The sequence below is a fragment of the Palaemon carinicauda genome, unplaced genomic scaffold (assembly GCF_036898095.1).
Source record: "Palaemon carinicauda isolate YSFRI2023 unplaced genomic scaffold, ASM3689809v2 scaffold577, whole genome shotgun sequence".
NCBI lineage: Eukaryota > Metazoa > Arthropoda > Malacostraca > Decapoda > Palaemonidae > Palaemon > Palaemon carinicauda.
The window spans coordinates 77955-92631 of NW_027171846.1; the positions used below are offsets into that span (position 1 = coordinate 77955).

The following is a 14677-nucleotide window of genomic DNA, read 5'->3' on the forward strand; positions in this document are numbered from 1 at the left end:
TTTGATAAAGGCTGTGATGTTAATAACTATCAATAATCAACCAGTCTAAATAATCTTCAATTTTCTCTTTAACCGTGACTAAGACCTTATGAGCAATAAGAAATCTACAGTAAAACATAGGACCTGGTACTGCAACCAGTGAAACTATAGTCAATTCTTCTTAGTGAGGCAGATTTGCACCGACTCGCAGGTGTGCCCTTTTAGCTCGGAAAATTTTCCTGATCGCTGATTGGTTGGACAAGATAATTCTAACCAATCAGATAGCAGGAAATTTTTTTCAGGGCTAAAAGGGCACACCTGCGAGTCGGTGCAATTGCGCCTCATTAAAAAAAATTGAGTATAGTTTGTAAAAATATTAAGATAAAATTCTGAAAATTTAAATATTAAAAATAACTCTGGATATTCAAAAGAAAATTTATTTCATTTATATATTTAAGCTAAGTTATGCTATTTAAAAAAATAATGTACAGTAAGGCAAAATATCTAACCAAGGTTAGGTTGGTGCAACTTTAGTTATTTCTCAGAATAATTTATATTCATCTTATTCATCTAGTTGAACTATTCACATCTAAAGAAACCTAAATTATGATCAAGACTATAACTTTCTACTAATATAAACTCTGCAATTTATTATTTCCCACTTTAATTCTCTTATATTGAAAGCTTTTCTTTTGTTCACACTCGCTAATGTTAAGGAAATTCTATTATTCAAGAAAAAGGTTATCATTATCATTACTAGCTAAGCTACAACCTTAGAAAAGCAGGATGCTATAAGCCCAATGTCTCCTACAGGGAAAAATAGTCCAGTGAGGAAAGGAAATAAAATTCATGAATAGTAATGAACAATTAAAACAATTAAATATGTTATTTTCATTAGTAAAATAAATTTTTGAATATACTTACCCGATAATCATGTAGCTGTCAACTCTGTTGCCCGACAGAATTCTATGGAGGGATACGCCAGCTATCACAATACTAGAAGGGGGTGTACTTACCAGCGCCACCTGTGGCCAGGTACTCAAGTACTTCTTGTTGACACCTCCTCAATTATTCCTCGGTCCCACTGGTTCTCTATGGGGAGGAAGGGAGGGTCAATTAAATCATGATTATCGGGTAAGTATATTCAAAAATTTATTTTACTAATGAAAATAACATTTTTCAATATTAAACTTACCCGATAATCATGTAGCTGATTCACACCCAGGGGGGTGGGTGAAAACCAGTGTACAAGATTAAAGGATAGCTAAGTATCCCATATTTCATATAACAGTTATCTCAAATAACAATGAAATAATAAGTACCTGGTAAGGAAGTCGAATTGAACCGTTACTCTGTCTCTTTTTTAAGTTCGTCTTCCTTACTGAGCGCAGCGTTCCTCTTGGAGGCTGAATCAACCCAAAGGTGCTAAAGTATACAGGGCTGCAACCCATACTAAAGGACCTCATCACAACCTTTAACCTCGGCGCTTCTCAAGAAAGAATTGACCACCCGCCAAATCAACAAGGATGTGGAAGACTTCTTAGCCGACCGAACAACCCATAAAAAGTATTCAAGAGAAAGGTTAAAAAGTTATGGAATTATGGGAATGTAGTGGCTGAGCCCTCGCCTACTACTGCATTCGTTGCTACGAATGGACCCAGGGTGTAGCAGTACTCGTAAAGAGACTGGACATCTTTGAGATAGAATGATGCGAACACTGACTTGTTTCTCCAATAGGTTGCATCCATAACACTCTGCAGAGAACGGTTCTGTTTGAAGGCCACTGAAGTAGCCACAGCTCTCACTTCATGTGTCCTTACCTTCAGCAAAGCAAGGTCTTCTTCCTTCAGATGAGAATTTGCTTCTCTAATCAGAAGCCTGATGTAGTAAGAAACTGAGTTCTTAGACATTGGTAGAGAAGGCTTCTTGATAGCACACCATAAGGCTTCTGATTGTCCTCGTAATGGTTTTGACCTTCTTAGATAGTACTTAAGAGCTCTAACAGGGCAAAGTACTCTCTCTAGTTCGTTCCCCACCATGTTGGACAGGCTTGGGATCTCGAACGACTTAGGGCAAGGACGAGAAGGAAGCTCGTTTTAGCCAAAAAAAAACCGAGCCGCAAGGAACATGTAGCCGTTTCAGATGTGAAACCTATGTTCCTGCTGAAGGCGTGGATCTCACTTACTCTTTTACCTGTTGCTAAGCACACGAGGAAAAGAGTTTCTAATGTGAGGTCCTTAAAAGAGGCTGATTGGAACGGTTCAAATCCTGATGACATTAGGAACCTTAGGACCACGTCTAGATTCCAGCCTGGAGTGGACAACCGACGTTCCTTTGAGGTCTCAAAAGACCTAAGGAGGTCCTGTAGATCTTTGTTGGAGGAAAGATCCAAGCCTCTGTGGCGGAAAACCGCTGCCAACATACTTCTGTAACCCTTGATCGTAGGAGCTGATAGGGATTTTACGTTCCTTAGATGTAACAGGAAGTCAGCAATCTGGGTTACAGTGGTACTGGTTGAGGAAAACTGCATTGGCCTTGCACCAGCTTCGGAAGACTTCCCATAAAGACTGATAGACTCTGAGAGTGGATGTCGTCCTTGCTCTGGCAATCGTTCTGGCTGCCTCCTTCGAAAAGCCTCTAGTTCTTGAGAGACTTTCGATAGTCTGAAGGCAGTCAGACGAAGAGCGTGGAGGTTTGGGTGTACCTTCTTTACGTGAGGTTGACGCAGAAGGTCCACTCTAGGAGGAAGAGTCCTGGGAACGTCGACCAGCCATTGCAGTACCTCGGTGAACCCTTCTCTCGCGGGTCAGAGGGGAGCAACCAACGTCAACCGTGTCCCTTTGTGAGAGGCGAACTTCTGAAGTACCCTGTTGACAATCTTGAACGGCGGGAATGCATACAGGTTGAGATGGGACCAATCCAGCAGAAAGGCATCCACGCGAACTGCTGCTGGGTCTGGAATCGGAGAACAATACAAGAGGAGCTTCTTGGTCATCGAGGTAGCGAATAGAACTATGGTTGGCTGACCCCACAGAGCCCAAAGTCTGCTGCAAACATTCTTGTGAAGGGTCCACTCTGTGGGGAAGACCTGACCCTTACGGCTGAGGCGATCTGCCATGACATTCATATCGCCCTGAATGAGCCTCGTTACCAGCGTGAGCTTTCGATCTTTGACCAAATGAGGAGGTCCCTTGCGATCTTGAACAACTTCCTCGAAGGAGTCCCTCTCTGCTTGGAGATGTAAGCCAAGGCTGTGGTGTAGTCGGAGTTCACCTCCACCACCTTGTTAAGCTGGAGGGACTTGAAGTTTATCAAGGCCAGATGAACTGCCAACAACTTCTTGCAATAGATGTGAAGTGTCCTTTGCTCCTGATTCCATGTTCCCGAGCATTCCTGTCCGTCCAGTGTCGCACCCCAGCCCGTGTCCGATGCGTCCGAGAAGAGACGGTGGTCGAGGGTCTGAACAGCCAAAGGTAGACCTTCCTTGAGAAGAATGCTGTTCTTCCACCACGTTAGAGTAGACCTCATCTCTTCGGAAACAGGAACTGAGCCCGTCTCTAGCGTCATGTCCTTTATCCAGTGAGCAGCTAGATGATACTGAAGGGGGCGGAGGTGGAGTCTCCCTAACTCGATGAACAGGGCCAGCGATGAAAGTGTCCCTGTTAGACTCATCCCCTGCCTGACTAAGCATCGGTTCCTTCTCAGCATGCTCTGGATGCATTCTAGGGCTTGGAAGATCCTTGGGGCCGACGGACAAGTCCGAAAAGCTCGACTCTGAAGATCCATACCCAAGGAAACAATGGTCTGGGATGGAACGAGCTGAGACTCCTCAAAATTGACCAGGAGGCCCAGTTCCTTGGTCAGATCCATAGTCCATTTGAAAATCTCCAGACAGCGACGACTTGTGGGAGCTCTTAAAAGCCAGTCGTCTGACGGAGCCGGACACAAGATCATGATACTGCTGCACAGTCTGTAAACTGTCAATCATGGGCAAGCGAGGAAGTACAGTGACAACCCGAATCTGTCTAGACTATCTGGGTCGTACAGACAACTCCTTAACGGGTTGCTGAGGTTGCCGCACTGCGTCACAACAAGTCCCTTCTGTTGGTTGTTGAACGTCTTCCCCGTGACACATTGACTCCGTAAACAAAAAATCCTCTAACAAGGACTAAGCTTGGACTGCATGTCATGCAACACAGCTCAAGGTCAATGGGAGCAGGTGTGGTAACAGACGGGATTAGCGGCTGAAGTGGAACCATTACCTTCCCTGTAAGCATGTTATGCTTAAATAAAAGTCCATAAGAGGTTATGCAGCTAAAGGCTCCCTCCAAATGACAGAGTCCTCAAGGGAATATCAGAAGGAGGGAGAAAAGAACTTTCTCATCTACAGGGACCTTATCCTAGAAAAGCTAAGTTCTCTGAGTGAGGGTTCACTGGTGCAAAAACAGCAGACTAGAAGGCAACGTTATGAAACTGCTTGACAGTCTAGTGAGTTGGCAACAACCCAAGATATGTTGAGAAGCATGCGGTAAGGTATGCAGAGCATGATGAATGCAGAGTATGCTGTATGCAGAGCATGCTGTATGTAGAGCATGATGTATGCAGAGCATGCTGAATGCAGAGCATGCTGTATGCAGAGCATGTTGAATGCAGAGCATGCTGAATGCAGAGCATGCTGAATGCTGAGCATGTAGTAAGCAGAGCCTGCTGTAAGCAGAGCCTGCTGTAAGGAAAGCAGAGCGTGTGCATGGCGTTTAACATTTCTCAGAAATTCCATGACCAGTGCTAGAGTGCTTTATGCATGCTTGCATGGGGTTTAAAAATCAACATAATGTTTACCTTACATTCATAACTCATGATTCATATTTTTGCCATGGTTTGAAATGGAGGTAAGGTATGCTGAACAGCAGAGTCAGAACGAGCTGGAACAACAACAGTGGAAGGTGCAGAAAGTTCCTGTTCCTGTGGTATGAGTGGAGCGTGAAGAGACCGAGGTTGCGCAGAACAAGGTAAAGTTCCCGCAAGCAGAGGTGTCTGAGGCGCAGGATCAGGGTGCACGGGTTGAGCTCGGTGCAGCAGCTGAGGAGACTGACTCACAGGTGGAAGAGTTGTACCTCCACCGAGAGTTGCACCACCGGTGGAGCAGCCAGGGGAGGAGGAGGAAGAGTGGAGTAATCCTCCTGATCCCAAACCGAAGGTTGCCTTAAAGAAGGCTGAGGCTGAACAACACTGGGAACAGCGAACACAGAAAGAGGTTCAACATCGTACGCCTGGCAGATGGTGCTGCGACTGGGTGCAGCGAGTGCAGGCGGGTTGAGCACAGGCTGAACGGGTGCAGGTGGAGGTGCAACACTCTCAGCCCGACACTCACGCAACAGGTCCGAAAGCTGTGCTTGAATGGACTGTAGAAGAGTCCACAACATCGTACGCCTGGCAGATGGTGCTGCGACTGGGTGCAGCGAGTGCAGGCGGGTTGAGCACAGGCTGAAAGGGTGCAGGTGGAGGTGCAACACTCTCAGCCCGACACTCACGCAACAGGTCCGAAAGCTGTGCTTGCATGGACTGTAGTAGAGTCCACAACATCGTACGCCTGGCAGATGGTGCTGTGACTGGGTGCAGCGAGTGCAGGCGGGTGCAGCACAGGCTGAACGGGTGCAGCACAGGCTGAACGGGTGCAGCACAGGCTGAACGGGTGCAGCCGGTTGGTGCACCACCGGTGCAGGCGGGTGCAGCACAGGCTGAACGGGTGCAGGCGGTTGGTGCACCACCGGTGCAGGAGGAGGAGGAGGTGCAACACTCTCAGCACGACACTCACGCATCAGGTCCGAAAGCTGTGCTTGCATGGACTGTAGTAGAGTCCACAACATCGTACGCCTGGCAGGTGGTACTGCGATCAGGCGGAGCGAGCATAGGCGGGGGGGAGTGTAGGCGCACTCTCAGCCCGACAAACTGATGACTGAGGAGAGTCAGAGCTAACCCAATGACTGCATCCGGGTTGTTGAACTTTACTTCGTACGTCTGGCATAGGTCTGGACTTTACGTTTAAGAGGTCTTGAGACCTGAGACCAGCGTTACTCTGCCTTTATTTTCTCCTCTAAATCTCTTCTGCAGACGAGCAAAATAAGGGCTCAATCGTCTGCGGGTGGGAGTGACGGTCTCGGTAAGACACGCCCACAACCACCGAGGATACTTCTGTGCGCCGATCAAGGCCTGCCGAACCCTTTTGCCCTTCGACATTGCTTCTCCCCTGGGCTTGGGAGCTTGCAAGAGGTCCCGGACTGGGAGGACGACTGGCGCGCACAAAAGTACCCTCACGCATAACACTGACATACTTTGCGCTAATCACTTATCACTTTGATTACTGTTTGCACTTATTTCACTGAACTCGAAACTTTAAGTGGTTTGTACCTGAAACACGCAATTCTATCCTTCTCAAAAGTTAGTAATTGCGAAAACAGAATTACAATGTAACAGAAAAATCTAATGAAAGAAAATTCAGTGGCTGGAAAGAGACTAAACACTAGATCACTCTAGAAACGTTTAGTTTCTTCCCCTAAAGAGACTAGGGATAAGAGCAAAACGATAACGACGTTACTCGTACGCCTGGCAGGCTTGAGGGAAACGTTTATCCTCTTTCTCCCTCCGTCTCTATCTCTCTCTCTCTCTCTCTCTTAGAACCTGGGAGAAGAGCCCAATCATATATATCGTTAAAACATATTATTGTTAAAGGAAAAAACTGAAATATTTCCCAAAAAGAAAAGTTCCTTATTAGGATCAAAACCATTAAGTTAAGAAAGAATGAACAAAACGCTAGACACGGTTACTCTTACTGCAATGTGAAACCGTGAACATTCTTTCTCTATCGTAACGATAGAGTGCAAGTTGAAAACGTTCTGAACGTCAACAACTGCCGAGACAAACAAAACGTTAGTTCAACTTTGAAAAAGTACGAGACTATCAAAGAAATTCTTTCAAAGACCTTAAAATAGCATAATATGTTAACAGGTAAAACCGAAATGACGGGCTCACGATAATTAACTTCGGTACCAAGAAAAGACCGCCTACTATTAGGAAGGTCGAATATAAACAAATATAAAAATTAATTTTAATAAGTTTATAATAAAAGGAAGTTAATCGAAGAGGCCTATAAGAGGCGGAGAGATATAAAATAAATCTATAACTTTTGTTAAGCAAAATTAAGAAAGAGAGTCTAAACTCTCTTAGACACCAACACTTCCGTCTAAGGGAAGGGTCGGCCATTGAAAGGTGAACGAGAGTTCATACTCTCTTCGTCACCATAATTAATCAAATTAATTCCAAAAGCTAACTAAGCTAATATAGAAGTTTCCAGTAAAGCGACAGCCGAAATCAAAGAGAAATACTTCACCAAATTCGTGAAAATACTCCAAGAACATAAGCGTATCCCAGAACGTCTTGTCAGAAGCACGACAGAGGAATAATTGAGGAGGTGTCAACAAGAAGTACTTGAGTACCTGGCCACAGGTGGCGCTGGTAAGTACACCCCCTTCTAGTATTGTGATAGCTGGCGTATCCCTCCATAGAATTCTGTCGGGCAACAGAGTTGACAGCTACATGATTATCGGGTAAGTTTAATATTGAAAACTTTCATATATAAACTATAATAACTTTAAAAAAAAGGGGGGAAAGGAAAAAAGATATAAAAGTGTGCCCAAAGGTACCCTCAAGCAAGAGAACTTTAACCCAAGACAGTGGAAGACCATGTTACAAAGGCTATGTCACTACCGAAGACTAGAGAACAATGGTTTGATTTTGGAGTGTCTTTCTTTTAGAAAAGCTGCTTACCATAGCTAAAGAGTCTTTTCCACTCTTACCAAGAGGAGAGTAGTCACTACTAAATAATTACAGTGCAATATTCCACCCCTCGAGCGAAGAAGAATTGCTAGACCATTGATTGTTCTTTGGATTAATTCAATGTGTTGTATCCTCGATTAGTTAGTGGCTATCAACTGCCAGATGGCGCAGAGTTTCGCAGAAGACGAGATATTTTGAAAGGAGAGTAAACGGCAAACTTCTATTTTTGAGTAGCCGTCAACACAGCTTCAAGTAAATGCTACATAAACATCAGGAGAGATGCATAAAAATAATTACCAATAACTATAGCATATAAGAACAGAAAAGACTCACAAAATTACCACTTACTATTCTCTCAAGAAGAGCATCATTTCCTTCACGAACCATGTCAAACTGATCAAGTAATTTGTGATGATTCAGGCCAATTTTGATATCCTGGTGCTTGAATATGTTGGTGACCCTGAAATAAAACGGGACTATCAAGTACGTGCAGAAAAATGAAAGCCAAACATGTACGTGAAAGAATTTCCTGGACCTCCACATTTCTTCGATCCTAACAAAAAGAAACTATAGTACATTAACCCTTTTACCCCCAAATGGACGTACAGTACTGGTGTTTCACAAAACTCGTCTCTTTACCCCCATGGAAGTACTGGTACGTCCTTGCAAAAAACTGCTATTTACATTTGTTTTTTGCATATTTTTGATAACTTTATGAGAAACTTCAGGCATTTTCCAAAAGAATGAGACCAACCTGACCTCCCTATGACAAAAATTAAGGTTGTTAGAGCAATTTATAAAAATATATATTGCAAAATGTGCTTTAAAAATAAAATTGCCTGGGGGTTAAGGGTTGGAAAGCTCCAAATAGCCTGGGGGTAAAAGGGTTAATTACAGTTTTCAAAATTCTAAAATATATGTGATGGTTATAAGTTCTCTCATGCCTATTAGTATTATTGTACAGTTCAAAGTACCATACAAAATTCAAAACGTTTATAAGATTATTTAAAACCATTAAGCATTATACTACACTAGGAATTATAAATCATATGAAAAACTTTAACAAATATTCTTTAAAATAATATACTGTTCTGTATACTGAAGCATACCTATCTTTTAAACAAATCACTAAAATGCATTCTGAAATAGAAATTGCTACATAATTACCAATGGATAATAGCTGAATACAGTAGAGCAATCAGACCCAGTAGAATATAAAATATTCAACTAAACGAAACTTTTGTAAAATTCATAGAAAGGTCAGAACTGCAAAATTTCCATTAGTGAAAAAACTCAAGCATATCCAATTCATTTGCAAACAGAATACCAAGATATCACCATATGCACAGCAATACAAAATTATCTTACAGATTATCATTAAATACAGTATTGTATAGCAATTCAGCAAACTGTACAGTAGAATACTTTGATTTATTAAAATAATTTAATTCTGTAGGTTAATTCTTAACCCTTTCACCCACAAATGACGTACCGGTACGTTCTTGCAAAAACTGTTAATTACATGTTTTTACATATTTTTGATAATTTTATGAGAAACTTCAGGCATTTTCCAAGAAAATGAGACCAACCTGACCTCTCTATGACAAAAATTAAGCCTGTTAGAGCAATTTAAAAAAAAATATATAGCAAAATGTGCTCGAAATTTAACCTTATGGTGGGGGCAAAAGGGTTAACTATACAGTAGTATTGTCTTAAAAACTCCTAATATTAAAATAAACATACTACTCACAGCGAAACCAAAAGGCCGTTGACCTGCGCCATCGTGCGCTCCACACCCGAGTAGTCTCGGTAGTGATGCCATCCTGCCAGTTCGCCGCTGAGCTTCTGACAGTCTCGGACGCAGACCATAACATCCTAGAAATAAAAAAAGGGAAGTAGAGAAATTATTAATTCATTTGCCTACACTATTTATACATGAAAAGTTTCTAAATTTTTATCACATACCAGCAGACGTATTTTCTGCCATAAATTACACATGAACTTAATTATTATTATTATTATTATTATTATTACTAGCCAAGCTACAACCCTAATTGGAAAAGCAAGATGCTATAAGCCCAAAGGCTCCAATAGGGAAAAATAGCCCAGTGATTAAAGGAAATAAGGAAAAACTAAATGAAAATAAATTAACAATAAATCATTCTAAAACAGTAACAGCGTCAAAACAGGTATGTCCTATATAAACTATTACCAACGTCAAAAACAGACATGTCATATATAAACTATAAAAAGACTCATGTCAGTTTGGTCAACATAAAAACATTTTTGTTTTACTGTGTGTTTCAACTAGTGTAAAATTGTATAAAATGATACCACAGCCACATGCTTTTGATTTCACTGATTTTGGATAAAGTAAGAGGATGATTATGTAACTTATAATTTTATGCAACAATGGAGCATTAACAGAAAATATTTACTGTAGTACAATATTTCTTATGAAGAAAATGACAATAGCACCTGTTGTATTTAAAGGGCCTTTGAACGACTGATGGAAAAACTTTGGTGAATTTTTACGTTGGAACAATATCTTTTACGGCTTTAAAAAATGGGAATTTGGTGTAATTGAATTATGAGTTTTGAATTTTCTTTTATAATGACTTCAGGTGGAAATCCATAGTTTTTGAATTATGGTGGGTTGACTAACATAACTAAAAACCTATGGTTTTGCGATGGATATTGTCATCAATTATGTTCAAAACACCTCAAAATGTGTTGTGTACCAGTGAAAATGTATGATATTTAAATAAACCTTTTTAAACTTTGTTGTTTCTACCAGTCGTCATCATAAAAAAAACCAGTCATCGTAACCAAAAAAGGTCACCATAATCAAAACAGAGTAATAGTAATTAAACACAGTCAAAACACTGGAGCTTTTGTTTGCCAAGACTTCCTGACGTATAGAAAATGTGATTTTCCATTCCCTTTTCTACGGAGTCATTTGTAGCGGTGTTTATCATATTACAAATAACTCCTTAATTGAGCTAATGATTTACTGGTTTTTGCTCTGCCGTACGCTCACTTTACTGGCAAATAAACATTATCCCATTGATCTTATGCTCTGGCTAGCGGACCATGTGTCCCTATCTGCGTTAGCCCCATTGGCTAGTATTTCTGCATTAACACTTTTACCCCCAAAGGACGTACTGGTACGTTTCACAAAACTCATCCCTTTACCCCCATGGTCGGACCAGTACGTTCTTGCAAAAAACTGCAATTTACATTTTTTTTTGCATATTTTTGATAATTTTTTGAGAAACTTCAGGCATTTTCAAAGAGAATGAGACCAACCTGACCTCTCTATGACAAAAATTAAGGCTGTTAGAGCAATTAAAAAAAATATACTGCAAAATGTACTTGAAAAAAAAATAACCCCTGGGGGTTAAGGGTTGGAAAGTTCCAAATAGCCTGGGGGTTAAAGGGTTAACAATCAATTATACACACTTAGAATTAGATGACCTCGGTTATTATTACCCAGCAAATCATGGTTGTGGGATTAAACGAATGTATATGAGCGCCTGCTTTGCCAAGGTCAATGGTGATTTATTAAAATCATTTTGGGAAAATTGCGTTAATGTAAAATAAAACCATAATTTGGGTGAAATCCATATTTTTAAATAATGAATATTTTTAATTGTTCATATGTATGATAGCGGCCACCTTATTTTCAACGGTTGGAAACTTGTATAGAATGAAAACTGTTCAGAATCTTTAAAATAACCCCAGGTAATTACTTACGAGATACAAATAGAGTTACAGTATTTTGAAAACCATCAAAACTGCCGTGAAATTTATAAGCCGAACGAGCTCTGTACCATGACAAGCAGTTTCTCGCTCCCGTAGTTATTAGAATTCTGTGTACTGTATAGCTTTGATCAATTCAACAGCTCTTTAGCAAGCTTTGATCAATTCAACTGCTTTTCAGCGCCGGAATACTGAAATAATCGGCAGTCGCGGCAATTTAAAACGACCCAATCGGATCCCACTTGACCTCGGAAATTGCCGAAGGCCTTTTTTTTTATCCAATCAGAATACCATATTTCCAAAATTCAAACAGGGTTAAGGGAGCATCAATCGTGGGTCAGAGATGATCATTCTCTACCAACGAGGCGTGATGGCAACATATCAGCGCAATATTGAAGATACTTTTGAATATTTTTTCTATTGCAATAATCAAAATATAAGGATTGTGATTTGTACCAAGTAATGAATTTAGATCTTATTTGTATAAAATGGTACTTTTGGGGGGGTTTATGTATGATAGCGGACACATGTATGTATGATGATAGCTGACTAAGAATACGGCAGTGTAAGGGGGTCGCAGGGGGTGTTAGTCCCCCAGATATGTAAGTAGGTAAGGACACGGCTTTCAGGTTAGGTTAGGGGAGGGGAAGTTTAGGTTAGTTGGTGTCCATATTTTATGCTCGCTGGAGGAACTGGCCGCTGATATACAAAGGCTCCCTTTTGGGAAAACATTTCAGCGATTGTTTAGTGTCGTATTGGTGAAACGAGTTTTAAATAGGGCAGAAAATCATCAAACATTGCCCAACCTTCTTTGCTAATTGCCAGTCAATCCAACCCACCAAAAAAAAGTTGTCCCTCGGCAAGAAGAAAGATTCTGACTTCAGTGACTCTGAATAATGGCAGCCCATTGCAAAGGCAACAAATCATCCCTGAAGCTGAACCTGAAGTATTGAAAGGCCAACTATATTGGTTTCTGTTAATATACAGGGGTGATTGTAATTTGGTTTGGTAAGTGTAATCTTTTTTATTTATTGTAAAATATTTTCCCTTTAAAGGTTTAAAGGTCGCTCATGAATGGCACAGGCAAGGGACAGTGACATTGCCCTAGCAATTAGGACAATGCCCTAGAGACTGACCATATATTACATGATCAGCGCCCAAGCCTCCTCTCCACCCAAGCTAGGACCAGGGAGGGCCAGGGAGTGGCTGCTGATGACCCTGCAGATAGACCTATAGGCTCCCCCAAACTTAACTCACAAGGATGGTAATGTTGCAGACACTAATGGCACTAGCGAGTCTGAGCAGGAGTCGAACCCCCGACTGGAAAACACCAGGCAGAGACATTACCAATCAGGCCACAGCAATTGTATTACCTTACTAGTAGTGTAACGGGTTACGAATTAAATACAGGTTAAGCTAAGAATACGGCAGTGTAAGGGGATAAAGCCCCCTGTTCGGTAGGAGTAAGGCTTGTAGGTTAGATTAGGTATTTAGGGAGCCTTTGTATATCAGCGGCCAGTTCTTCCCGCATTGATTAAAAATGGACATCAACTAACTTAACCTAACTTACAAGCCGTATCCTTACCTACTCACCTAACGGGGGGGAGGGTGTTAATGCGGCCCCTTAGACCCCCTTATACTGCCGTATTCAAGTTAGATAGTAATACATACAGGTGGCCGCTATCATACATACACCCCGTATTTAGATTAGCTTGTATTCTTGAGGAGGGGTTTTGCAGAATGACGGACATCGTTTTTGTAGTACAGCAGCCATGGCTTATGAACTGGTAGAATGGGAAGAAAATTCACATTTCTATGCATGCAGGAAGGCCTGGCCACTGATCTACAAAGACCCCTGAAATACTTAAAAGTTACCACATATCAAAAGAACAAAAACACAATGGCGTCTGCTTCACTAAGACCAACTTGGCCAAGCTGCAGCAAGCCTTATAGCAAATACAAACTGCTAAATAAAACTTACTTTTACATAATCTTCCACTGATTTATTGGCAAGGAAGACTTCATTGCAACTCCCATTCACCCTATTCGCTTCCATGATTATCTAAGTCATGTACTGTTGGATACGTAGAGACAATTCGGATTACGAAATCATGGGCTTAATATAACGATTTATACGAATAATTAAACACTTTTTTCAACGTTTTATGATATAAAGGGACTCCATGTATAGCAGAGCACTAAATTTAATTGAGAGGATCACTTTCATAGGTTTATATAAACCTATGTAACTATATAACAATAAACTTCTCAACGTGGAGTTTGTTTACAATGTCCTCAGTCCTCACGACTCGCTTTCTTCTTCTTCTTCAAAGTTTAAAATTCTGGAACAGGGCTCTGTCAAGCAGCTGATAGCTTTACCTTGTTAATTCTTATAATAGATTTCACAAAATTGTCTTAATACCCTTAGAAAATTACCCTAATAATTAAGTTTTCCATTGGAAAAAACCTTTCTTCAAATACAAATGCCAGTACCAGGTTCTGGGGTGAGGCATCATAGCCTTTGCAACGGCGCTTCCAAAGTTTATCTTCTTATACTTTTGTCTTTTCCCCACATCATGTTTAATCATTCTTTTTTTCTTTTCTATATCTGTTTCACTAAATAAAAATACTCCTACTATTTTCTTTATATCTTCCTCGTATGGTTGCTGTATCTCAATTAGTTCATTCCTTTCTTTTTCTATATTTCTGGCAAAACAACAAAAAATGTATCAAATCTTCCTCCTCATCCTCATTCTGGAACAGAGCTCTCTCAGGAAGCTGACAGCTTTACCTTGTCAATTCTTATAATAGATTTCATAAAATTGTCTTAATACTTTTAGAAAATTCCCCTAATAATTATCTTAGTTTTCCATTGAAAAAAATGAAATTTTTCAAACAAATGTACGGTACCTCTGATAACTATATTATTTACATAACTGAACAGACCCAAATTAAGTAGTAATAAACTAGCATATATCACAACATTTATCACTTTCAAACCTACTACATACTCAAATCTAGCAATGCTATAATCAACTCTTTATGAAAATTAATAATATCTCATAATATGTTATAAAGAACACCTCTTCATAAGAAAAAAAAA

At 40.6% G+C, this 14677-nt stretch overlaps 1 protein-coding gene across 1 annotated transcript in view; it reads right to left on the reverse strand.

The window, feature by feature from the left end:
* The window catches only part of Rrp6 (exosome component Rrp6), a 39638-nt gene extending 25797 nt beyond the window's left edge, over positions 1–13841 (reverse strand). Inside the window, exons 1-3 of the mRNA XM_068369457.1 lie at positions 13556–13841; positions 9563–9687; positions 8161–8272 (exon numbers count right to left, since the gene is read on the reverse strand). Coding sequence (XP_068225558.1) covers positions 8161–8272; positions 9563–9687; positions 13556–13630 — 312 coding nt within the window. The 5' untranslated portion in view covers positions 13631–13841. The remainder of the gene's footprint in view (positions 1–8160; positions 8273–9562; positions 9688–13555) is intronic.
* Between the last annotated feature and the right edge of the window lie 836 nt (positions 13842–14677).